The sequence below is a fragment of the Halichoerus grypus genome, chromosome 4, assembly GCF_964656455.1.
Source record: "Halichoerus grypus chromosome 4, mHalGry1.hap1.1, whole genome shotgun sequence".
Taxonomy (NCBI): domain Eukaryota; kingdom Metazoa; phylum Chordata; class Mammalia; order Carnivora; family Phocidae; genus Halichoerus; species Halichoerus grypus.
In genome coordinates, this window is record NC_135715.1 from 165,446,482 (window position 1) to 165,474,284 (window position 27,803).

The 27,803-nt window shown below is 39.8% G+C and overlaps 1 protein-coding gene and 1 pseudogene across 1 annotated transcript; both read left to right on the top strand.

The window, feature by feature from the left end:
* The first annotated feature begins 961 nt into the window (after positions 1-961).
* On the top strand, positions 962-2,474 carry LOC118545635 (dol-P-Man:Man(7)GlcNAc(2)-PP-Dol alpha-1,6-mannosyltransferase pseudogene; annotated as a pseudogene).
* Positions 2,475-5,320: 2,846 nt separating this feature from the next.
* On the top strand, positions 5,321-27,803 carry CPO (carboxypeptidase O). The gene is made up of 9 exons (XM_036107957.2): positions 5,321-5,388; positions 13,817-13,916; positions 16,143-16,244; positions 17,166-17,270; positions 18,134-18,244; positions 19,578-19,668; positions 20,788-20,990; positions 26,622-26,706; positions 27,541-27,803. Exons 1-9 carry the CDS (start codon positions 5,321-5,323, stop codon positions 27,801-27,803), a joined length of 1,128 nt encoding a protein of 375 aa, XP_035963850.2.

Sequence of the window (27,803 nt, forward strand, 5' to 3'; positions counted from 1 at the left end):
AATATTTCGTAGAGCCTCTTTCCAACTCATATGGCTACCAGCCATGAGAAATCAGGGACTTCATTTTGAGAGCACATTATTTTGGAGGATGAAGATGGTGGAAACATCCAGGGTTTGGCATGTAAGAAAAATGAAGTTGATTTTTTAAACAAACATATCTGCTAATTAGAATGTAACCTTTCTCTGAATCAGTAGTCTTGAAGTTTCTTCTACCTTATTACTTATTCTATCAAAGAACATGGCTCTCACCATAATAGTAACCAATTCCCACGTCTTTCCCAGAACAATGTCTATGTTTTGGCAGGTCTTCTCTCATGTGGGCTTAAAGAACCACATGTGTTTGTAGGCATGCTATCAAGTAGTTTAAAGGACATAAAACTTGTGGTAATATTTTTGGGAGTAAATTTTATTGTTATAGCTTTAAAACACAACCAAATAAAAACAAGAATTCCATTAGTAGTTGAATATTGTAATAATAGAGTTGAGGATAAATTTTACTGTTATAGGAACTATAAAACAGCAATAATAAAAAACACTATTATTGTGAATAAATTGTTTGAGATGACTAACTAGAAAGCTATAAAACACAACGATAAGGAATAATCTAATCACCAGGAAAGATGTGATAATAATTCATCCTTGTTAGTGAGGAGTCCATGGTTCCAGTTCATTGGCCCTGGGTGCTCTAGGTTACTGCTTTCCTTCCGTAAGTTTGCAGAAAGATAATCTTTGGCCAGTGAATTGGCAGGAAACCACATATTGCAGTGCAATTGGACATGGGGATTGAGGAAAATCCAATTATCAGTGACTGTTAGGAAAACCCTGTGTAGCAATGCCAAATGTCCTCACAACATACTTTAAGAATTATTTGCAGGTTTCTACTAACAATTTGTATGTACCATTTGCACATTTTCATGTATTTTTAATTTTTATTTATGTCCTTTTGCTTCAGAATAACAGCATGGAATTATATATCTGTTGGAGGGGGAAGCCTATCTATCTCGAGTTCCCCGGAGTGGTCCCCAGGACGTTCCTCGGGCCCCTGGCCTTGGCAGTGCTCTCCAGCCCTGCGGTCTATGTGCTGTCCCTGCTAGAAGCATCCAAGTTTTATTCTCAGCGAGTAGTCAGGGCTGTCCTTGGACTCAGCGTCATCTTCAGACTCTGGACTTTACAAAAAGAAGTGAGGCGGCAGTTTGGGGCCACAGTGGCCACCATGTCCTGCTGGGTGACAGCCACGCAGTTCCACCTGATGTTCTACTGCACGCGGACGCTCCCCAACGTGCTGGCCTTGCCCGTGGTGCTGCTGGCCTTCACGGCCTGGCTGCAGCTGAAGTAGGCCCGCTTCAGCTGGCTCTCGGCCTTCACCATCCTCGTGCTCAGGGCCGAGCTGAGCCTGTTCCTGGGCCTGGTGCTGCCGACACCGCTCTGCACCCGGAGGCTCTCCGTGGCAAAGGCCCTGCGCTGCGCCGTGCCGGCCGGGGCCCTCTGCTTAGGACTGACAGTCGCCATGGACTCCTATTTTTGGCGATGTCTTGTGTGGCCGGAGGGAAAGGTGCTTTGGTACAACACCATCCTGAACAAAAGTTCCAACTGGGGAACCTCCCCGCTGCTGTGGTATTTCTACTCGGCCCTGCCCCGCGGCCTGGGCTGCAGCCTGCTCTTCGTGCCCCTGGGCGCCGTCACAGGAGGGCCCTGGTGCTGCTGCCGCCCTCGCTGGGCTTCGTGGCCCTGTGCTCGCTGCTCCCGCACAAGGAGCTGCGGTTCGTCATCTACACCTTCCCCGTGCTCAACATCGTGGCCGCCAGGGGCTGCGCCTGCCTGCTGAACAATTATAAGAAGTCCTGGCTGTATAAAGTGGGGTCCCTCCTCGTGATAGGACACCTCGTGGTGAATGCCACACACTCGACCACAGCCCTGTACGTGTCCCACTTCAACTATCCTGGCGGTGTGGCCATGAGGAAACTGCATGAGTTGGTGTCCCCCAGGACAGATGTCGTTCTGCACATCGACGTCGCTGCCGCACAGACAGGCGTGTCTCGGTTTTTGGAGGTCAACGGTGCCTGGAGGTACGAGAAGAGGGAGGATGTGCGGCCCGGGTAGGGGCATATGCTGGCTTACAAGCACCTCCTCGTGGAGGCCGCCCCTGCGCACCTGGCCCTCTACAGGGACACACACCGGGTCCTGGCCGGCATCGCGGGCACCCCCGGGGTGAGTCTGAACCTGACCACACTGCCTCCCCTTGACGTCAACCTGAAGACAAAGCTGGTGCTTCTGGAGAGACTCCGTGGGCCTTCCTGAAAAGGGGCCAATGTCCTTCCGAGGACATCGGAGCTCCGTCAGCATCCCGGCAGATGAGACAGTACGAGAAACAACGGAACCACGGACGTGCCCTGGACGCAGGCCTGAGGGAAGAGGCCCAGCTCTTCCACGGTCACCCCGGACCACGCACGGTTAGAACAGCAGGGACGGCAGGCCTTGCGCCATGCCTTGGCTGCTGGCCCTGGGCCTCCTGGAGCACCCGAGGAAGCGCCCCCCTTCGGGGAAGAGCATGTGAGTCTTTGTGAAGGTGGACAGTGGGAACCTCGGCGCCTGCTGACCGCGACCCCCGCCCCCACCCGAGCTGCAGGACGAGTCCTTTGTGGGCACAGACATGCCGTTTCCATCTCAGATGAAACTCTGGGCAAGTCACAGAGGATCAAGAATAAAAATTTAAATGTTTCCTTAAAAAAAAAATCTTGCTTTTTATTTGGATAACCATGCATCTTTCTGCCCTGAGTCCATCTTGGTCCAATTCCAAATAGTAGGAGAATGGAAAAAAAAAACACCTTCAACTCCTTGGTTCCATTCTCCCTCTGTGGAGCTCACAGCCCCATTAAAACCTTTGCTTCAGAGTTAGGATGACTGAAGTGACTGTTCTGACCCTCACATGGGTGAGGGGAAGAGTGTTGTGGTGTTGCATTTTACCTCTCATTCTGAACATCAACAAAATTCAAATTCAAGATTTCTGAATCAACAATATCCCAAAGGGACGATGGAAGATCCTAACGATGAAGTTGCTATTATGGTGAGAGCCATGTTCTATGCCAATGGAGTTTTCTATACTCACTGCCTCCACTTTCTCACTTGGCTTTCCTTCTTTAATCAACTCCAGTCAGGCTTTTGTCTCTACCACATGTTGACTGAAATTGCTCTTTTCAAGGTCTCCAGGAACCTCTATCCTGCTATATAAGATTGCTAGTTCTCAGTCCTCATCTGACTCCATTTCTGAACAACATTTGGCCCAGCTGGTAACTCCCACTTTCTTAAAATGCTTTTCTCACTTGGCTTCTAGGACACAACAGTCTCGCAGTTTTCCACCTACTTCACTGGCTGTTCTTTCTCAATTTCCGTTGCTGGATTCCTCTCTTCTACCAAGACCTCTAAATGTTAGACCAGCCCAAGGCTCAGTCTTTGTTCTTGCCTTCTCTATCTATGTTCACACCCTACATGAGCTCCTCATGTGGCTTCAAACACTATCTCTTATAAGCTGGAGTCACAAATTTGTGCACCTCACACCAGCTTCCCTCAGCTCCAGCCTGCCATAGTTGCTAACCACTTGGAAATCCCCTGGATAGCTAATAAGCATCTCAAACTTATCGGAGTCAAATACAATTCTTGAGTTTTCCTGTCCTCAAATCTTGTCCTCCCTCAATTTTCCTCATCTCATAAAAAGTCACCACTATTCACCCCATTTCGTGGCCTCAAAGTCTAGGAATTGTTCTTGAGTTTCCTAATTCCTTCACACTTCACAGTTATTCCATAAGCAAATTTGCTTCTAAAATAAATTCCCCATGTGGCCATGTTGGACCATATCACTATGACTGACTACCCTGAGGCCCCATCATCGCTCCCTTGGAATTCTGGTTTTTCTGTTTCTATTCTGTCTGTTGCAGCAGCCAGACAAATTATTTAAGATATAAAACCAAAACCTTTTCAGTGATTTCTTAGAATAATATTCAAAGTCCATACTATGGCCCATGGTCTCTACAAGGTCTGCCTCCTTGCCTATCACCTTGACCTCATCTTCCATCACTATTTCAATCCCACTTCACTCAAACACTGGCTTTCTTCCATTTCCTCAATGGGACCAAGTTCATTTCTTCCCTGGGACCCCTATATATGCTCCTCCCTTTACCTAGCACGCTTTTCCTACAACCTTTTTCATGAGCCATATCATTTAGAACTTAACTCAAAAATCATCTTAAATAAATCAGGACAGGCCTCTCCATCTCAATATAGTCTTGGCCCATGATCACCCCCATCCCTTAATTTGATTTCCTTTACTTGAAATTGTGGGGTTTTTTTTTGTACACTTGTTTATTGTTCTCCCAACTCTATTTTGAGTTCCATAAAGCAGAGACATGGTCTGCCTCATTCATCTTGGTATGTTTTCATCTTTGTACTAATCCCTGGCATATAGTGGGTACTTGTTACATTTTTGTAGAATGAATGAGTGAGTGAGTGAATGAATGAATGAATGAATACAGAACAAAGGATTTAGACTGGGCCCCCAAATGCTAAGGACCCTGTTTAAATCTACTTCGCTGCACTAAAGCTTGCCTTGCTCAATTAGACTTTTAGCAATGATCTTAACTTGAGCTTTTACTTTTTAGTGGTCATGTTTGAGATTCAGGCATATCTGGGTTTGTCTGAAAACATGGTGGGGTATCTGACATAGTCCTGTATGTGAGAGGGCTGTGTGAGAATATCCACTTGAGAAAGGGTTTAAAATGTTTTCACTGCTCAGATTTGGAGAGACCTGGATTTGTTTAAGAAGCTGGTGGTGTGATCTCTCAGAACAAGAGAAGGTATTTGATCTAAAATACAGCTTTAAGAGGGGAGTGGAAATCCTAATAATAACCGTGCCTACCATACCCAGGGCAGAAGACACACAACCCATTATGCCCAGAAAACTGTGTGGAAGGAACAGCAGGAATAATTAGCTCTTAAGTAAGTACAGGTGATGGGGATTCCTAGAAATGAGTACTTCACATTGGGAAGAAACTTCTTTCTGGATCTCTTGAGGCCAAGAGCTTGTATAAATTTGGTTTTCAAGGAGAAATGAAAAATCAAATGGTAGTGTTTTCTACTATATAAGAAAAAAGCTATTTGAGGACATGACAGAGTTAATAAAACACCTGCTCACTTACAATTCTGCTGAGACATCCATTAACTGGCTTATCTTGATTGTAAGAGCCTCCGCCTTCATGCATTCTCAGAGATGCTTGATCCATTGACCTACAGGAGAAGCCTAGGATTTTCTAGTTCTCTCTGCCGAAGAATGAAGCCTCTGCTTGGGACCCTTTACCTCTTGGGGATCCTGGTTCCTGAGGGGCTGGGATATGATGGGTGAGTGTGAAGTTGGAAGACTGGCTAACTATCTTGACTTAGACTGTCTAAATGGAAAGCTTTTTTCAAGATTAGTGTAGCTGGATTCTCCCCTCTTCCTACCCATACACACCACCATGAGATGAGAAAAATAAAGTTTTATCATTCAACATAAATGAATAAATATCTTCATTTTCCAGCACAAAATATGATAAATACCAATAGATATGTCTTGTTTTGTGATTGAAAAAAGGAAATTATAATGAAAATTCTATATTCTTCATTTACAGTTTCACAATTGGTAAATCAGATTATTCTAATTTTTGAAAAAAATGTTTAAAGTCTTTAAAATTTCACCAAGATATAGTTACTCTTAGTATTTTTGGATAGATAGGTAGGTAATTATGTATTCAGTACTGTTGCCAGAAATTTTCAATTAAATTGTATTATAGAAATTTTCCTATGACATTCATAATACATTTAAAACAAAAACAAAAATAATATTCCATCATTGCTACCCTATGGGGCATATGGTTGATTTCTATGTTGTCATTTTTACAAATAATGCCGTGGTGAGCATTCAGCCACATGACATTTTTTTGCAAATCTTTGATTATTTTCTTAATGTAAGTTAGAAGAAGTGGAATTCCTGGGTAGAAGCTGAGAAAAATGTGAGAATCTTGCTTTGCATTGCCAAATTGCCCTCTAGAAAAATGGCATCAGTTTACATGTGAAAATACCCAGTTGACTTACTTTGCATTTTGTTGATTTCTAATAAATTTAAGTGTTTTGTCTTGATTATTACTCATTTTAATAGTTTATAAGTTGTCCACTCTTATTATTTGCTTATGTTTGTGTTCTTTCTTATTCATAATGAATTATAACTTCTTTAAATATATAATATATATTAAATTCTGTGTGTGTGTGTGGTATAATTTTCATATAAAGTGTAAGTTTTCCTTTGTTCACACATGGTTCATCCTGCTCATTTGGCATATCTCATCAAGCATGTGTGGTTATAGATAGTATTTTTTCTTTTGCTTCATGGTTAAAAGAATCTTGCAACAAACTCACTCTCCCAGAACAGGGAAATTCACTCTGATTTTTGCCCTGGATGAATGGTGCAATCTCAGCTTATCTTTTAGCTTCATAGACAGTCTGATTTCAGATATATAAAGAGAGCCCACAATCTCCACAGCACCAAAACCTGCCTGGACATTGCCATCTCATGTTTTCCATCAGTTTACTTAGTTTCATATAGATACTGCATTGATCTTTCTGATATTCTTCATTCATAAATTAGAGACAAAGACATATATCACAGAGCTTTGATTGGGAAAAAGAATCACCTTGCTTAAAAATATCAAGAGCCTTAAAACTCACACATTGTTTGAATGAAACTTACACATTGATCCCTGCCTCTGGAAACTTATTTTGAGAAAATAAACTAAGTATGGAAAGAGTTTTATGCAATGAGATGTAGCTTTATTTATAACATAAATATTATATAAAATATCATAATATTTGGAAATAACCTAAATGTCCCACATTAAGTTATATAAATGTTGATATGTGATATATGACAATAGAGTATTATTTATCCATTAGAATAATGATTACAAAAAAATTTTAATAGCATGAGAAAAGGCATGTTTTATGCTAAAAGCAAGATGCAGGATAGGAAATGTAATAAAATACTTAGAAAAATAAAAGAAAAAATATGTACCAAAATGGTCATTGTTATCTTTGGTTGGTGATTCCCCCCCTCCTTCAATTATTCATTTTGTAAATATTCTTTAGTGAAGATTTGAAAAAAATATTTTTCAAACCCAGGTTAAATTATGGAAATGATGTGGCTCAGGCAGTAGGACTTAGGCTGGCTTCCATTGGATAACTCAAGTGCAGGTTCTGACTGCACTTGAGGAAAACATTTTAAATCTTCTAGTCCTGGTCCTTAGTGGCTGTTTGCATCTTCATTATTATTTACTAATAGAAAATAATGTTCACTTTTGTATGGCTCTTACCAATGCAAAACATAGGTTACCTGCCATTTTTTATACTCTATTCATTACATAAGATGTAATAATAGTCTAGAAAATCTATGATTAACAAAGATTATAAGCTTTGTAACCTTCCTTTTGAGTAGTTAGGGAGGTGGACTCATATATACTGCACACTCCCAATAAAAGTGTAAATCTGTAGAATCATTTGGGATTTAGCAGTATGAACCAAATGCCTTGAAAATACTCATCCTCCTTGATCTACTAATTCTTCTTCCTGGAATGTAGCTCAAGGAAATAATCAGAAATGAGCACAAAGATTTAGGCAAAAAGTCATTAACTCCAGAATTATTTACAATAGCAAAAAACCAAAAGGGGAAATAGATTTAATATCCAGCATAGATGACAATATTTAAATAAACGATGTTATGTAATATACACCTACTGTCAGATATTATGCAGTCATTAAAAATAATGTTTATAAAAAGTTTTCATTGGTTTGAGGAAATGCTTCTGGTAGAATATTATGCAATACAAAGGAGTGAATACAAAATTATATGTAGATATAATCTGCACTGTGTTTAAGAAAAAAATATGCACAGATAAAAGATTGATGAGAAATATGCCAAAATACCAAGAATGAACTCAGGGAGGTGGGATTATTAAAGATTATCCCTTCCTTCTCTTTTCTGTTTTTCGCCTCTCTGTACTTTCTATATTTTCCACGATAAGTGTATGCTAATTTTGTAAGAAGAAAAAAAAAGTTTGAAAATACATTACCGTCATGAAATATTCATATAACTGTATCCTTACTAAGTATTGAAAATACAAAATTTGCCTCAGTATTCATTAGATTCTTGCCTCTTTATACATTCCAGTCAAAATTTCACCAGACAATCTTAGATTTATAGTATTTATTCATAATGTACCCCAAAAGATCATTTTCTCTGTTAAACATTTTATGAATTCCTATTCAAAAAGAATACACAAAGTACAATAATCTTTTCATTTGATTGGTGAGATGAGACTGGTGATAATTTGGGGGATTAGCCAGCTTTTCCTCCCTCTTTGCATGCATTATGCATTACCCAAGAAATTGCCTAGAAACAAGGAATTGCCTTTTCTAAGTATATGGTTTAAACATTGCTTGAACTAAGTATTTGGGTTTCTGGAGTTTAAGTATTGTGTTTAATCTCATGTAAAAATGATAAGCAATTTTAATAGCAGAAGTTTTCACTCAGATCCCATACAGTTTTTTGTGGGTTTTTTTGGCATATTTCGTGGACCTAGTCATTCAAAGCCGGGCTTAGGAGGCAAGGCACTCACACATTTGACAGACATTAGCTGGCGGAAAACCAAATGTTGGTTCTTGGTGGTATCCAGTTACCTTTAATTTCTTCCATTCTATATTGTGGAATTGCCAGGGAATACCAACCCAACTGAAACAGGAATTCACTGGGACCAGCCCCGCTTTGTGTGTACTCACTTTCCTACCCCACTGAGTAGATAACTATGATAAATAAAGACCCAAACATTTGCTGAACTGTATGAAGGATGGAACAAGGTTGCTCTGAACATCACCATCTCTGATTATCTCATTTCTGGGCAGGACTGGACAGGCAGGATAGCCAGTGTGGGGAAGGATGAAGGGAGGGCTGAAAAGATATCCTTCTCAGTTGCTTTATTTCTTCTGCTCTCTCCTTTCTGAAAAAGCACTGAAATTGTTTTCTAGTGACTCTATAATGCTGATACTTATTTTCTTTCTTCGTAGTCCAAATCAGAGCGAGACAATTTTTTAAATGGGCTAATAAGTATTTTATGCTGATTCTCTAGGGTATAATAAAAGCATAATTTAACCTATGTAACAAAATCTTCAGAACAAAATAACAACCTGGAATAATTTACCTTAAAGATTTTTGTCAGGGTTAAGTAAGTGTGTATATATCAAGTTCTTTGAACAGTGCTGGCATGCGTAATTACTAGGACAACACTGGTTGTTATCACTGACTATGCTTGAGTTAGGAATTCTCTATCCCTTGTCTTCAATACACTTAGTGTACCATTTAATTGGTAGTCAATCAGGCAATTTTATTATCAGACTTCATGCCTTATTATTTAATGGCTGAGTTATTTTGCTTTTCATGTATTTATGTCTATTCCCTTAAGTATATTTTAAGGTCTGTAAGAAAGAAATCTACTTTTCTACTACTATTATCTATTACTGATTTTGTATACAGTAACAAGAGTACCAACCCCTTGGGTTGTTGATTGGGTTAAATAAGATGATCATATAAATGCTTTTGTCAGTGCCTAGCATACAGTGCTCAGTAAAGGTTAACTGGTAATAATATACATATATTTCCATGAAGAACGATGAGAGACGATGGACTCTGAAAAACAAACTGAGGGTTCTAGAGGGGAGGGGGGTGGGAGGATGGGTTAGCCTGGTGATGGGTATTGAGGAGGGCACGTTCTGCATGGAGCACTGGGTGTTATGCACAAACAATGAATCATGGAACACTATATCTAAAACTAATGATGTAATGTATGGGGATTAACATAACAATAAAAAAATTAAAAAAAAAATAAAATAAAATATTAACATAACACATGGGAAAAGAAACCCCAACTTTAATCCCACTACCCCCCCAAAAAAAATAATATACATATATTTCCTGATTATTTAATAAAGACATGAACTGTGCTCCTGATTGAATTTTTATTAATTTAAACACACCAATGGTTGTACATATTTGCTTTATAAAATGATAGTATGTTTTGTCAACCAGCCTCAATATATTGCTTCCACCAGTACATATATTTTATATTAGAATTGCTCACTCTGAATGAAGCACTCTTGCTTATTTAAGAAAAAAATCAAATGAATGATAACTATTAGAAACAAAACCCTGAATAACATGGAGAAACATATTGCTCCTCAACTATTATAATTTTAATTACATTTGCTTCTTTTAATCTCCTTCTAAAATTCATTTTCATTATTTTAACTGATTATTTAGACAATCCTATCTCATGAGATTTTCATTTGAACAAAGTAAATAAGGTAAAATTCATTCAACAGTGTAATAAAACATTTACAGTTTTGAGGGTAAAGAACTTATTAAATTGAGAATAACAATTCTTATTAATATTAGCTATTCTTATAAATATTAGTAACAATTAAAAATAATAAATGTAGTTCCAAGTTTAAAGTCATAGAATTGTGTAGGGAAATTGATTTCTATTACAGTGGGTAATTGTGGTATATGTGCTAAATGAACCAGGTTAAAAAATTGAAATTTAGTCAATCCAGTAACTGTATTTCATATTTGATAATCAACTCATGTAATCCATCACAACAATAGGCAAAAAATAAAAAATCACATGATACAGGATCAGTGGATACAGCAAAAGCATTTGACAAACACCAACACCCATTTGTGATAAAAACTCAGTAAATTAGGAATAGAGGGGAACTTGCCCAACATCATAAAGAGTAACCACAAAATATCTACAGTTAACATCATACTTAATGGTGAAAAACTAGAAACATTCCTGCTAAGATCAGAAACAAGGCAAGGATGTCCACTCTCACAACTGCTTTTGAACATTGCCCTGGAAGTTTTAGCTAATACCATCAGACAAATAATGGAGATAGAAGGTATACAGATTGGGAAGGAAGAGATAAAACTGTCTATGTTCACTGAAGACATGACCATCTATGTAGAAAATCTGAAAGAATTGACCAAAAAAACCTCCTGGAATTAATAAGTAATTATACCAAAGTTGTAGGACACAAGGTTAATGTACAAAAGTCAACTGCTCTTCTATATACTAGCAATGAGCAAGAGAAATTTTCCATTAAAAACATATTACTATTTATATTATCACCCCCCAAAATAAAATACTTGGGTATAAATCTAAGAAAATATGTACAAGATCTATATGAGAAAAGCTATAAAACTCTAATGAAAGACATCAAAGGAGAACTAAATAAATGGAGAGATGTTCCATATAAATATATAGGAAGACCCAATATTGTCAAAAGGTCAATTCTTCCCAACTTGATCTATAGATTCAATGCAATCCCAAATCAGAATCCCAGCAAGTTATTTTGTGGATACTGACAAACTGGTTCTGAAATTTATATGTAAAGGCAAATGACTCAGAATAGCCAACATAATATTGAAGAAGAACAAAGTTGTAGGACTGACACCACCTGACTTTAAGACTTATAAAGCTACAGTAATCAAGACAATGTGGTACTGATGAAAGAAGAGACAAATAGATCAATGGAACAGAATAGAATGCCCAGAAATAGACCCACATGAATATAATTAATTGATTTTTGATGAAAGAACAAAGATAACACTATAGAGCAAATTAGAGTTTTCAACAAATGGTGCAGGAACAACTGGACATCCACATGCCAAAAAAAAAAAAAAGTGAATCTAGACACAGACCTTATACCCTTCATAGAAATTAACTCAAATTGGATTATAGACCTAAATGTAAAATGCAAAACTAAAAAACTCCTAGAAGATAATATAGGAGAAAACCTAGATGACCTTGGATATGGCAATGACTTTTTAAATACAACACCACAAACACAATCAATGAAAGAAATAATTAATAGCTTGGATTTTATTAAAATTAAAAACTTCTGCTGTGCAAAAGACGATGTCAAGAGAATGAGAAGACAAGCCAAAAACTGGGAGAAGATATTTGCAAAAGATATATCTGATGAAGGACTGTTGTTTAAAATAAACAAAGAACTCTTAAAATTCAATAATAAGAAAATGAACAACTTGAGTCTAAAATGGGCAAACCGCCAGGACATACAGCTCACCAACAAAGGCATACCAAGGGTCAAGTATGCCTGCAAAAAGATGTTCAACATCATATGTTATTAGGAAACTGCAAGTGAAAACAATGAGACACCACTACACACTGTTAGAATGGCCCAAAATCAGAACAGTGACAACACCAAATGCTGGTAAGGAAGTGAAGCAACAGGAACCCTCTTACATTGCTGGTAGGAATACAGAATGGTCCAGCCACTTTGGAAGACAGTTTCTTGGAAGGTAGTTTCTTACAAAACTAAACATACTCTTACTACATGATCCAGTAATCATGTTTCTTGGTATCTACCCAAATGAACTGGCAACTTATGCCCACACAAACCCCTGCACAAAGATGTTTGTAGTATCTTTATTTATAATTGCCAATTAAACAATTAAGAAAGATGCCCTTTAGTAAGTGAATGGATAAATAAATTGTGGTACTTCCAGATAATGAAATATTATACAACTCTAAAAAGAAATGAGCTATTAAGCCATGAAAAGACATGGAGAGAAGTTAAATGCATGTTACTAAGGAAAGAAGCCAATCTGAAAGGCTACACACTGTATGATTCCAGGTACATGACATTCTGGAAAGGGCAAAACAATGGAGACAATAAAAATATCAGTGGTTGCCAGTGGTTGGGGGGGCGGGGCAGGGATGAACAGGCAGCGCACAGAGGATTTTTAGGACAGTGAGACTGTGCTCTATGATACTACAATGGTAGATGCATATCATTATATATTTGTTTAAACCCATAGAATGTGCAACACGAAGAGTGAACCCTAACGTAAACAATGGACTTTGGGAAATAAAGATGTGTCTGTCAATGTAGGTTCATTGAATCTAACAAATGTTCCATTGTGGTGTGGGATTATTAATAGCGGAAGAGGATGTGTGTAGGGGGGAACATTATATATATATGTGTGTGTGTATATATATATATATACACACACACACACACATTATATATATATATGAATATTCTCTCTCTATATATAGAATATTACTCAGCCATAGAAAAGAATGAGATCTTGCCATTTGCAACAACATGAATGGACCTACAGGGTATAATGTTCAATAATGTTTTTCAACAATGTTTTTAAAAATAATTTAAAAAATATCACAGGCTCTTCAATCAGGCTGTCCATTGTCAGTTATTGTCAATCCCAATAACACTTTCCCTGTGACTCGATTTCTTCATCTCTGAAATGCGGATAGTAAGAGTACCTATCTCAGAGTTTTCAAGAGAAGTAAATGAGATTTAAATTGCTTGAGTGTCTTGTAATACATTTCAGTTCAATAAATCTTAGCTATTATTTCTTTTACAAATTTAAAAGTATGTTTACCCACAACATCTTACTGAATTACCCAGCTTCCCTGCAAGATTGGAATGGCTGTCCTCACCTCACTCTATTGATGAAGAAACTACAGTTTGGAGGGACTCAATTTTTGCCCCAGATCTCACAGTCAGTAAGTCACAGTGAGAAGACTCTAACACTGACTTTTCTCCTCCGAATCCTGTTCACAGTGCTTTCTACCACCTTTTTTATCAGCTTTCCAATCCTCAGTTTCTTCATTGCTTTGAGTCTGACTTTCTTCTGCAGATCCCTAGCACAACCCAGACGAGAGGTTGTGGGAGAGACAGTGAGCCCATGGAAGAGCCTGGACACCTATTCCTATACCAAATATCACCCGATGGAAGAGGTGAGCAAGGACACATGGAGTTTGGTGGTGGCCACGCCTACTTTAGGATGGGCGAGGGTTGGTTCACTGTTAAAATGCATAGGCTAGAATGTCTCAAAATATGAGGTAGAGATTTGCCTGTGCACTGAGTTCAAGGGATTGCAGAAAATCATTTTTTGATCACCACCATCAAAGCTATAAATCCTATCATATTAAATAAAAAGGCAAATCAACAGGGAAAAGAACCCTCTAGCCAGTTTTACTCCTGTGAACGTGGACTAAAATTAACCCTTGTTCTTGTTTGTCAGGTGGTTAGCCAGTTTATTATTTTTTTAAAGATTTTATTTATTTATTTGACACAGAGAGATACAGTAAGAGAGGGAACACAAGCAGGGGGAGTTGGAGAGGGAGAAGCAGGCTTCCCGCGGAGCAGAGAGCCCGATGCGGGCCTCGATCCCAGGACTCTGGGATCATGACCTGAGCTGAAGGCAGATGCTTAACAACTGAGCTACCCAGGGGCCCCTGATTAGCCAGTTTAAACAGGGCAAGGACAATGTGTATATGGCTGTGGGACATGCAGTGGAGAAGCCTTGTGATTCAATCACATTTAGCTGAAAATGTGGCATTTCTTGTCGGATGTGAAGGATGCAGGCAGTAGTTCTTAAGAGGGGAAAATTTCTTTTAAAGAAATACTCGTATCACTACTAAGATGAGTTTGGTTATTTTTGAAACTGGATACAGTAAAAAATTAGCTACTATATATGCATATTTGTGAGGTATGTGTGTGTGACTTTATGCAAAGCTTTTTTTGAGGTATAAATTTCTAAACATAGAGTCTTTGGGTTAAAGGATAAGCATATCTAAATTTTTATATAAATACACAAGTGTCCTTTCAAAAAGGTTTTACCATTTATTCTCTCAGCATTTGGGAGTATATTAATATTTTCCAGAATTTTTTTTAAAGAATGCAAGAATGAATTTATACATTCTTTTGTAACAATCACCCCCAAGTACTAAAGATTCTAAAAATTTGAACAAGGTCTAGGAAGGCCCATAGAAAGCTTATGCTCTGGTATAGGAGATAGATCACACCTGGCTTGACCACTTGCTCTGTGACCTTGACCAAGACACTTAACCTCTTTGGTCTTTGGTTTCCTCACCTGTGAAACAGGAAATCAGTACTGATCTTGCAGCTTTTCTGTGAGAGTAAATGGAATACACTACACTACTTCTGATTAAACAATAGATAAATAATTGCTGCTGTTGCGCTCTTCTTTGTAGCCTTCCCAGGGCTCACGACACCTTCATCTGACCCAGCCCATCAAGAAGCATGCACAATACCCATGTGAGGAGTTGTCGTTCTCTTCATTTGACAGAACTGAATTGAAAATACTCCACTGACAGATCATTACTGTTATAATAATGCACTTTATCTGTTAAGAAGAATGTCAATTGAGATGCTAAGATTTTCAAATAAAATATTTATTATCCCAAATTAATTATGGTTATTTACCATAACTCTTATTGTAGAGATATTTCAACTATACAGAAACCGAGTGTGGGACTATCCTGTCATGTGTTGATGGCTATCTTAATATAGCCTATGTTTATGAATTCCCTCAGTCCATTCACCATTACAGAACCCCACATTATTGACTTACAGGTGAAGGTATAAGACCCTTCCTTTCCAAGCATGGTGTAAGACTTTTAATTAATTCAACATCCATTCAGATCTCCTCAGATGAATCAAAATGTTACTTTGGGATTGATTTAGAAACTTCTATTGGCATGTTCTGTGAAGGGCATATCCAACTCTTCTCTAATCTTGGATCCGTAGGCATTAGCAAAGGATATTGTTGGGATCCAAAAGGATCCCCCCAAGTCAGCCTGACCTGAAACTGCTGGCATGATTGGGTACCACATGGAAGTCTAGAGGTGTGTGGCCATTTGAAGGATACGATGTTTCTGAAGTGTTATCAGTGGATTATTGAATCTACTAATGCTCAATAACCTATTTGTAAAGTTCAATAGGTGTTCTAAGATTGGGTGGCAGAGTCGATCTTTACAGAAAATGGGAGGGGGTCAGCATAGTTCATTGGTTTAGTCTTGTAGTTTGTTTAGCACACAGTCATAATGTAGAGTGAATAGTCCAGAGTTCAGTATCTTAATGAGAGAAGCAGTTATCTTAATTAGAGGCAAGCAAACGATTTTCTTATTGATATCCACAGTCCTCCCTGGCTGTTTCAGATCTATCAGTGGATGATCCAGATAAGTGAGAAGTACACAGGAGTGGTGACACAGCATTTCCTAGGAATGACCTATGAGATCCGGCCCATGTATTATTTGAAGGTGAGTGAAAAGGCTGGAAATTACCTTAATTACTTAGTTCATTGCCCTCTTACCACTTATTGTGGACATGTTAATTTACAAAGCACATTCCCAAATTTGAGAGTTATCTAGAACTACAAAAAAATCTATTGGCTCTGAAATTGAATTTATCCAGGAGCTGAGTGAATGATTGGCTAATATGTTAAGCATGGGGCGCCTACCTACCTGATTTTGGATAGGCCGTCAAATTCAGAGCTGAGTCAGCCAAAAAAGATATCTAGATATCCTCTGCCTGGGGCTCTTTTAAAGAGTAGAATTGGTATATAATAAGGAAGCAATAAAGAAAAATATATAATCAAATACATGTACTCATAAAAAGGGTAATTATAAGAGGGAATGAAGATAAAAGGTGGATTAGGAAATATGCTGGCTGGATTAGGAAAATGGGTGAGGCTCTAGGGAAAAAGCTTCTTGAATATGATGGATCCAGTCTTGTCTTTATCCCAATTTGTAAATTTCTCACTGATAAAGAGGTAGAGCCTTCATCAGCCCAGCTCCCAATGGCTTTCAATGAACAGCTCGAGTCTAGGCCATTTACATTCAAAGCAGACGTGACTGTGACAAACTTGGTAGTGTTCACGACCTCTTCTCCATCAAAGAGAATCCACACTTGCCAGGTTAATTCCTACCTGGCCCACCCCTCTGAAAGAGGAGGGGACCTTTCTTGCTGGAGTGAGGCTAGACTGAGGCACAAGAATGGCACAGGGAGAAAGGAAAGAAGACTGGGTTGACCAGAAGTGGATAGTGGTGGGTGTCTCTCCCATCATCCCTGCCTCATGCTTGGAATCACAGAGTGGAGGAAGAAAGGGACCTGTAGGGGAATAAAAAACCTGGTAACTTTGCATAGCAGCTTATGATTATAAGCAATTGTTTGGTAATCAGATCAGCCAACCATCCAATAACCCCAAGAAGATCATCTGGATGGACTGTGGAATTCATGCCAGGGAATGGATTGCCCCAGCTTTTTGCCAATGGTTTGTGAAAGAAGTAAGTGTTTTTAGCTTTCTTATAATGGTTAATTGCCCAACAAAATACCTGTCACATCTTAGCTGTTTAGAAAGCTTGCTTCTTTCTCAGGTAGGCAATGCAGCTCTCTACTGAGTTACTCCTTCACCCCAAGGGAAATGGAATTTATAAGTAGCTTCACTGAAAACTGAGTTAGGTATTATGATCTCCACAATAATTTGTACTGGAAGGTAAACCACATAGCTAAGTGAAGAAGACAATACATCGCGGAAGTCGGAGATGAGTAAAGCCTGGTGCTGCCTTTTTCAGAGAGTCTTGAGCAAATTTTCTAACACCAGGACCCCTAGTTTTTCACCAGCAGAAGGAGCTTGGAATGGCCTCTTTAGGGGATCTATAGTGCAGATGAAGAGATTTAGCATGTGGAAAATACCTTAGCTCAGTGAATTGTTACGTATTAGCTATACCCTATAAGATAATCTTTGTGTCAGTCTTTTCAGAAACCACAACAGAAAGAAGCCCACAAGGAGCAGTTCTCCAAGTGTGGTTCCTAGACCAATAGCATCAACATAACTGGGAACTTGTGAGAAATGCAAATTCTGGGGCTTCACCTCACCACCTTAGACCTAGTGAATTAAGGGAAGGGGGTGGGGTGGGGGAGGAGAGCCAGGCAGTCGTATTTTAACAAGCCCTCCAGGTGATTCTGATGGAAAATAAATCTTGAGAATCACTACCATAACAAATAGGACAACTGAGGCAGGGTTGGAGGGCAGGAGAGTAGAGGTTCCATGTGCAATCATCTCTTATAATTATGTTGAAATTGTTAGAAAATTGAAAAAAGATCTCTTCCTGGGAGCATTTCAAATGTTTCTCTCTTAAATTTTCAGATTCTACAAAACTATAAAGATAACCCAAGGATAGGAAGGTTCCTTAGAAACCTGGACTTCTACGTGCTTCCTGTTCTTAACATAGATGGTTATATCTATACTTGGACAACTGTGAGTACATCGACTGTGGTTCTGGGATGAATCCATGAACTAGATCTTGACTCAGGTTCATTTTTCTGACCTTAGTCATTGTAGTGACAGAAATGTTTTGGGGCCATGTAGAGAAAGAAACCCCATTTGGGATAAAAATCAACTCAGTATTGTTAAGCCAACAATCTACATCAAGTTTAGGATGGAGAAAGTGGGGGCCTTGTTAGAGTTGAAATCCAGTACATGTTTTTATGTTTGTTTGTTTGTTTGTTTTTGACATATTCCCAGATTTAACTTTTCTCCAAGTCCACCTCCTTCAAGTTTGTGGACTGCCTGTCTGATTGGTATAAAATTCATATACTACCTTGTAACCACCCAGTTTTGAAGCATGAGGGGCACAAATGATGTATAAATTCTAACCCAACTTTCATTTTCCACTGTGATCATTCACACAGGGGGCAAACATCTCATAAAGTTTTTAGTTAATGGAAAACTTCCTCTTAGGGCAACTGGGTGGCTCAGTGGTTTAAGCATCTGCCTTCAGCCCAGGTCATGATCCCAGAGTCCTGGGATCGAGTCCCGCACATCAGGCTCCCTGCTCAGCGGGTTGCCTGTTTCTCCCTCTCCCTCTGTACCTCCCCCACTCTTGTTCGTGTGCTCTCTCTCTCAAATAAATAAACAAAAAAAAATCTTAAAGAAAAAAAAGAAAACTTCCTCTTTAAAATGTTTTGAAAGTGGATCACTCCACAAACAAGAACCCATTTCTAGAGAATATCCATTCCTCCCTTTTCCCCTTTGCTCCCCCAAAAGTGGTTCCTGGGACCCCTTTTCCTGCAGCAGCCTTTCAGCCTGGGTATAAATCAAATTCTTCCCTCCAAGCTTGTCTGGAGAAACTTGTCTTTATGCTCATCTCCACTCATCAGTCTTCTGCTTCCAGAAATGTGCAGAGACCATCACTGATACACCTGGAACAGCCTTTTTCCATCTGCCAAGCTATTTACCTTTCATCCTGTATCACTCGGACATAAAAAATGACTCTCTGAAGTTTTCCCTGATTAAGCAGATCACGTCCACCAGGCACTGCTAATCTGCTCATGAGGAAAAAGCCATACTCCCTCCAATTTGATAGTGTACATGTAGGTACGCTTGGATTGGACAGATGTTCCTGTTATTGGGTGTTGCTGGCCCATCTGTGAGACTAAAAATTATAGGTACAAGCTTTGTTATATTAAAGGCAAATTTTCCCAGACAATCCTAGGGACTATTTTTTATGTTCCAGGGCCACCCACTCATCCCCAACACTGTGATTTATGAGACCCTAGAACAGCAGCTTTTCTATGTTCCTCTGTTACAGGATCGGCTTTGGAGGAAATCCCGTTCGTCCCATAATAATGGCACATGTTTTGGGACAGATCTCAATCGAAATTTCAATGTGGCCTGGTGTAGTAAGTACACGTTTAGTTGATGACTTGATGAGCAAAGAATGGAAAAGAGAAGCTAGGATGGAGATGAATTACTAGAGATAAAACTTTCAAAAATAAACATCTAATTTTGCACAGCTCTCTGGACTTCTTGACCAGTGTTTTCACCCTAAGGGATGACATTATCTATACAGGAAGAACCAGCAACACTCAAGTGCAGGACTCTTTTCAAGTGGGATTGGCTAAATGAGGGCAAAGAAGACCTAAATCAAAGTGAATATGTTTGAAATCTATCACTTTATTTTTAAATATATGAATTTTCATAAAGAAAAGAAAAAAATCAGAGAATTATCCTTGCAGATTATTTTTATAGTGGGAAGGCAGAAGTAAATAAGGCAAACATTTCCTTCTCCTTAAGGCATGTTCATGTTTCTGAATCTCAACATGCCCAGTGAATCAGAAGCAAATAAAGAGGTAGAAATGGTTAAGAGCAATCTGGTTAAAAACCAGATGGCAAGGGTTAAAATTCAGACTCAGTGGCTGTGTGGTCTTGGAAAAATCGCTTCATCTTTCTGCTTTAGGTTTCTCTTATTTAAAATGTGGGCCGTAGTGCTACCATCCAATCAGTAGGTAGTTGTTTTGATGAGTTGCCACAGAGGAGGGGCTAACCACCATGTCCAGTGGGTACAAGGTGCTCAGCTGCTGGTCCTCATTATCATCACTGAGGAGAACAGACTACTGTGTCCTTGCAAAATAGCTCTACTGAGATGGAAGCCAGTAAGACAGTGAGAGAGACTTAGCCTGACCTAGGAACCCAAGAACTGGTTCCCAAACATCTATTTCAGGGCCCGCCACAGGTTTAAGTAAAAGATGACTGAAAATGCCATTTCGTTTTGCGTCTTCCTTTGTGGGCCATGGAAGCATGGAGGTTGTCTCTAAATCTGAATGTCAGCCCTCCTGCCTTTCTGAGTTCCTCCTTGAATGACTACCCTCGCTCACTAATTTAACCCGAACTAACTTAGACAAGCCAGGGCAAGCCCCAATTCCACCCACAGGTTGCCCTGAGCAAGGGTGACTCCTTGCCCTCAGTCCATTCTAAACTGGTATCATGTTGACTTCTTCGTGGTTTTCTGTATGTTCCAGGTATTGGTGCCTCTAAAGACTGCCACGATTTAACATTCTGTGGGACAGGACCAGCATCGGAGCCGGAGACTAAGGCTGTTTCCAGCTTTGTAGAGAGCAAGAAGGAGAGCATTGTGTGCTTCCTGACCATGCACTCGTACGGGCAGCTCATTCTCACGCCTTATGGCTACACTAAAAATAAGTCCAGTAACCATGAGGAACTGGTAAGACCATAGCACCAGAGCCTTTACAAAAGCCCCCGTGGGACCCTGGCTTTCCTTTCTCTGGTTTCCATTTTCAAGATTTTGGCTCCAGCCCTGCTTTTGTTCTCTCTGCTCTTCCTTATTTTCTTTCTTCTGCTTTTTACACCTTGCCAGACGCCTGCTGGGAAGGCTTCAGGTTAAATGCTGCTTTACCTACATTAATTAACTACCTGTTTCGTAAAGTGTCAAGTTGGGAGACATCTTAGGTATTCGTCTATAATATAAATGAGACGATTATGTTAATAATCTGCAGGAATGTGCTTTCATTTCTGTAAATTCTCTTGAAGCTCCGTTCAGCAATTATAGCTTTTGAACCGTGCTTTAAAGAACTTGCCAGCAGTTAGTGGAATATGGCATATCTAAAATAACATGGCTAAATAATATCTGCTCTCTTCTCTGCTAAACGCAAGGCTTTATTTTCTTCTATACTCTGCTTCTAGTATTTGCTTAGGGATATGTGTAAGGAGAAGTGCCAGCGAAGTCCAAGCCGGTGCAGGGAAGGTGCCCTTTACTACATCCGGGTCCTCTGAAGCTGTGCTTACTCAAGCACCAGGCACAACTGCTGAATAGGACCGGTCTTTTTGCCCTTTCATGCACCTGAGGACAGCGGACACAAATCAAAGGGAGGGCACATTTAGAACTGTTGTAATATTTGTTATCTTAAAAAAACATTATTTTTTCCTACGTTTAGTCACGGCAAAATTCGCAAAACCTAAAATTTACCATCTTCACCATTTTTAAGTGGACAGTTCAGTAGTGTTACATATGTTCACATTATTGTGCAACTGATCAAAACTCTTTTGTCTTGCACAGTGGACACTCTGTACCCATTAAAAACAACTCCCGGTCCCTGTTGCTTCTGTAGACCACCCTTCTACTTTCATTTTCTGTGAGTTTGACTGCTCTGGATGCCTCGTACAAGTGGAATCATACAGTATCTTTTTGTGACCAGCTTATTTCATTTAGCATAATGTCCTCAAGGTTTATCTATGTTGTATCATGTCAGAATTTCCTTCCTTTTTATGGCTTAATAATATACCATCATATGTATGTATCACATTTTCTTTATCCATTCATCTGTCAGTGCGTATTTGAATTGTGTCCACCTTTGGGCTACTGCAGATAATGCTTCTAAGAACATAGGTATACAAAGATCTCTTTGAGATCCCACTTCCAACTTTGGGGGTATATAACCAGAAGTAGAATTGAAGAATCATATGACAGTTCTGTTTTTAATTCTTGGAGGAACAATCATACTGTTTTCCATAGTGGTTGCTCCATTTTCTATTCCGACTAACAGTGCACAGGGTTCCAATTACCCCCACGTGCTCATCAACACTTGTTAGTCTCTGCTCATCTTTTTTATTTTTTAGAACAAACCCCTCATTATCAATAAATGCTGGGATGGATGGAGGCTAAGCTCACTCTGGTCTTGAGGTCACAGAGGCTTGGGAACCCAATGGTTCTCTTACCTGTCCTGTCCCTCTCCCACTGGAGCATGACCCGGAGAACACATGTCTGGGCATAAAAAGAAAAACCATTACTGATCTTTGCTGAAGGAAGCCCTTCCCCCAACAACCAAGAATATCCAGTAGTACTTCAACATCTTTCTCACAGTGTTTTTGGACATTTGTACTATGTGATCATTTTGCAAGATGTGACAATAACTAACATTTGCTTAGCACTTTGCAATTTACAAAGGGATTTTAGGACCATTATCTCATCTGACCAGATGACAATATAATAAGCTCACTTTGAAGATGTGGATATTGAGACCTTGAGTTAACAATAGACAGTGATTGGTAGAGCCCAGGTTAGAACTCATGTCTTCAGACTCCAGAGGCTACATTCATTCAGCCTCCTCATACTGCCTCTCTGCTCGGAAAGGGCATGCGACTTCTAGGAGCTCCTTTTAACTTTGATGACCAGATCACTGTGCCCTATTTCCTCCTATTCCTGAGCTCTAGAAATTTCATTTCTTCAGTAAAGGAAACTGCAGAAACAGAGATTTCAGTTGAGAAGCCCAGAACTTGTTTTATCTCCCAGTTCCTGTGGTATTTGTTGTAGATGTCTACTTTCTGCTCAAAGGGATCTGTGACAAACACGAATGAACCACCAAAGGCAGGCCACTATAGATCTTTAATGGACCAGGCCTTCCACCAGCAGAAAAAAGCAGACTGTAACCCCTGCTTTTTTTTTTTTAGGGAATTCTGTTCCCTTCTTGGCTCAGGAAAACAGATACTATATGACCATTTTGCAAAGTTTGTATTCAAAGGTGAGAGGGTCTTGTGCTGTTGGTTCTCTGGTTAGAGCCCTCTTGCCACAGACTAGAGGAGGCAAAATGGCAGGAGAGACCTATGGCACTGACGTCACCACGGCTGGAAGGTTAGGGTTAGGTGGGAATTACCGAGAACCCTTTAGTACCATATGCAGAAATGGGCACATCGAATTGAGAAAGGGCACTTCCATTCTGTATCTCTTACAGTCTCAGGTGCTGAAGAGTTAGCATAAACATTCATCTCCAAGACTTGTCAATAAAAAGACTGTGAAAATTTTGCCACCTGTGTCAACCTCATTGAAGCTAGCTAGCAGTTGTTTTAGGTTCTTATGAGTAAGCTTTGATAGAGTGCACAAAGACACAGAATCAAGCCAACTGTTGAAGGAGATCTCCATTTTTGGTACTATTTACAACTACCAGAGACTAGTAATTAATCTCTATATATTTACAAAACCAAAAATTTGTAGAAATCATGATAAATATTATACTGCATGATAGACAACTTGGCAATCACTATGTAGGGGAAACATAACTATATATAGCCCTGTTCTAAATTGCTCTGGAAATTAGAATAGCTATAAAAATTCTAATGTTTTAAATGCTGACATTCTTTCCATTTGAACTCTTCCCATATCAACTTCTAGCTCCTATCCCAAGCTCTTTCCTCCCACACACATGCCAGGGCCTCCATCAACCTTTTTATGTGCCTCCCTGTGAATATATGCCTATAGGAAACTCTCTGGGAGTTATTAAGGAGGCTTGAGGTCTTTAGAAATGTAAATTATGTACTACTGGCAAGGGGATTTTTACTGTTTTGACTAACGTTCCTTTGGGCTGAGAAGAAGGTCAGCAGAGAAATTGGCTCCCTATGGCCATGTGGTATATTGTCAAAAGGAGAGGGAAGAATAATCAGGAGGTCCACCCTTAAGGATAGAAGTCAGAGTCTTCGGATTTTATTTCATCTTCTGGGAAAGAACCAAGTCTACAACCTAGGGTCACAACTGTATACTTCTCATATACCTAATACTTCCTACTCCTATCAACTTCCCCATAGTAAGAAGAAGAAAGCAGGAAGACTGTTTCCACCCCACAGGATGTGAGGGAAAGGAATTACATAGGATAAAATAAGAAAAGGCTGGCAATCAGAAAAAAGAAATGGTTGTCTGGGGTGAACTGCAGACAAGAAAAAAATGCAAGAGTCATTTGGAAGGAAAATGTAGCCTGGAGCTGATGCATATAACCCAAATAAAAGTTAAGGTCCCACGTGGACCAGTTAGCATGGAGTTTCATTCAGAGAAATGCAGAAACATATGGGAATTAAAAATAATTAAAGGCAATTCATGTCTCTACCAGACTTTGAAAGAACTTCAAAAGGGAGTGTAGCTGGTAAATCATAGCAACTCTTTCCCCCTCCCCGCCTCATGCTCTTCATTTCACTCACAGATAACAACTACCCTGATCCTTTCTCTGCACCCTTCATTTTTATTTCGTTAGCAGAATTTATCTCTCCAGAAATCTTCTTTCTGACTCTCTTCTCCTTCTTATTTTCTCTTCTATCTACAAAAACAGCTCTTGTACCTCTTTGCAGTGTAAATGATTCAAACCAGCTTTATTTCATGCACTTCTCAAGCCCTTCTTACCAATCATGTCATTCTGGACAATGAGCCCAGACTTAGAATCCTTTTTTTAGGAAGAGAGAGAAGGTGACCGGCCCAAGACAGAATTCTCAGTAGTGAGTAAAGAGGAGGCAAAGCTCTTGAACATATGTTCAGTTGAATGTTTTTTCTTTTATCTTTGCCACACACAGAAAGTCCCAAGTGCCCTAAGAATGCTGCTCACAGCCGCTGTATATGACCTACCACCACTTACTCCCTTTTCTACTCTTCCTTTTGAACTTCACCATGCCTATCCCTACTCTGCCCACGCACCGCGCTGTCGTACCCCAGGATTCAGCTGGACAATGAAGGACAATGCAGGACCAAGAAGGTTTAAAGTTAGACTCATCACTAGTCAGAAGTCAGAGGAGCTGATGCACCTGCAAAAGCAGTCAGGCTGCCCTAAGGGGTAAAGAAAGCAAAGGTGGATCACAGTCCAGGCAGGGAGTGGTCAAGGGGATTTTGGTGGTGTTTGTGTAAAATCTAAGGGGAGGTATTAGGGAGTCTGGGGTGGGGAAAACTTAGAGAAGACTTCTGAAGGACTGTTGAAAGGGTATGTGAAGAAATTTATCAGAAGGTTAATAAACATAGCCAATACACTTGGATCTCTCAGTATTAGTGGCTCTGATCTCAGGAAAAGGTTTGCAGAGAGCAAGGCTGAGACATTAGAAATCATTCAGTTCTGAGAGATTTCCAGTGTAGTCAGGTGACATGGTGGTAGGTGTGGGGAGGGGTGTAGCCTCTAGCTCTGAAATCCTATAAGCCTATAAGAGATAAGTATCAAATACCTATAAGGAAAAATAAGAAGGGAATTATAAGAGAAGTATGAACAAAGGGCCACGTGGTGGGGGGGAAGTGGGGAGAGAGAGGATTTAGTTGGGGTGATGAGGAAAGGTCCCATGGAAGAGTCAGCATTTGAAAAAGTCTTTTGAGGTTGGGTAGAATTTCAACAGGCAGAGAAAAGAGGTAAGGCATGCCAGGTGGATGGAATATCCAGAGAAAAGGTAGAGAGTCTGAAGAAATGGGCATGTCTGGGGAACAGTGGGAAAACTTGAGAGTGACTATCATCTAGGGTAGGATGTAAAGAATATGGTGTGGGAAAGGTGGGCTAGGGCCACATCGTAAAGGATCTCAAATGTGAAACTGAGAAGCTTGTGATTAATTCAGTGGGCAATTAAGAATAAGGCTTTTCAGCAGGATCATGATCATAGTTCTATTCTACCGAAGTTCACCTGGAATCCAGAGGAGATCAACTGGGATAAGGATTGGTGAGAGGAAGAGAAACTTACTAAAAGATGACAATAGTCCATTTCAGAGGTAATGAGACTAAAATAGGGTGATGGTGCTGGAAATGCAACTTGGTAACCATTTGAAAGAAGGAGAGTCAAAGGTGACTGCAGGATTTTATGTGTGTTTGGGGGAGCAGATAAGTCAGAAATATGGAAACCAGAACAGCTTTATTAGTGGGGGAATGATGAAATTGGGTGTGAGTGTGTTGAGTCTGAAGTACCAGAAGGCTACCTAGGTATAGAGGTCCAATGGGAAGTTAGAAAGATGGTCTGGAACTCTGGAGATGGATTTGGACAAAATACCCAACCCTCTGGATTGTTGGATTTATTTTTAACACCAGATATCTGTCTCTGCATTTCCCACCTACAGATCCAAGTTGGACAGAAGGCAGCAAATGCATTGAAAAAAAAGCATGGAACCAATTATAGAGTTGGATCGAGTGCAGATATTTTATGTAAGTAGCTTTTTTTGCCTCTTCAATAGTATCTAAGGCACAAAAGAAGCCAGTGGACTTTGGGGAGTGGGGTAGGCAGGAGAGGGACGGAAGAGCTCCTGGGTTCAACAGGAAGTTGTACAAATCAAAATGACCAAGGATAAAAGGGAGTCTGTACAAATACAGAATTATGCTCTCTAGGGATAAAGTGTGAGCTAAAAGAAAAAAAATTAATACACTGGCTCAGACCAGAACTCCCTCTGGCTTCAGTTAAAAAGAGCTGGCAAGTGAGAAGGTACAGGAGTTAACAGGAAGGACGTTTTCCAGTGACCCTTGGTCAGTTGATTCAGTTCTCAGAGGACCTATCAGTCTGAGAAAGCAAAGCAGGTGGGGCCTCGAGAAAGGATCTAACACAGAAAAGAATTTAGTTAAAAGGACAGTGCGCAGCTTTTCCCCATCCCCAGCCACAACCTCCTCCACCCACCTGAGGACCACCTGGATAATATTTGCATAATATTTTCCTTGTTGCTCATTTTACTTCTGTTCCTTTATATGTCAGTTCACTTGCCTTGTAATAATAGGTTGTCTAGTCTTTGATTCAGCGGAGAAACTTTACCCAAACTTCTGCTATATGCCAAGCATAATGCTAGGTATTCTGGGAGGTGGCGAGGGGAGACAGGCTAAACGAGACGTACTTCCTGCCCCACAGGGTGTCATATCAATGAGAGGGAGAATCCTTAATATGAAAAAGTTCACTAATGTTGCTGCATTGAACCTTTATTCCCTGAAATAGCCATAGAAACCTGTCCTTTCACAGTATAATTTCTACCTCTGCCTTCATGCTTTTGTTTGTAGATACCACATCAGGGTCTTCAAGAGACTGGGCTCGGGACATTGGTATTCCCTTCTCATACACGTTTGAGCTGAGGGACAATGGTACATATGGATTTGTTCTGCCAGCCGCGCAGATTCAGGCCACCTGCGAGGAGACCATGGAGGCCGTGCTCTCGGTCCTGGATGATGTCTATGAGAAATACTGGGACTCAAATGGTGCTGGAAAGGTGACACCTACTGCTGTGGTGCTGGGCCTGCTGGTCTCCTTCATGTCTGTTCTCTGA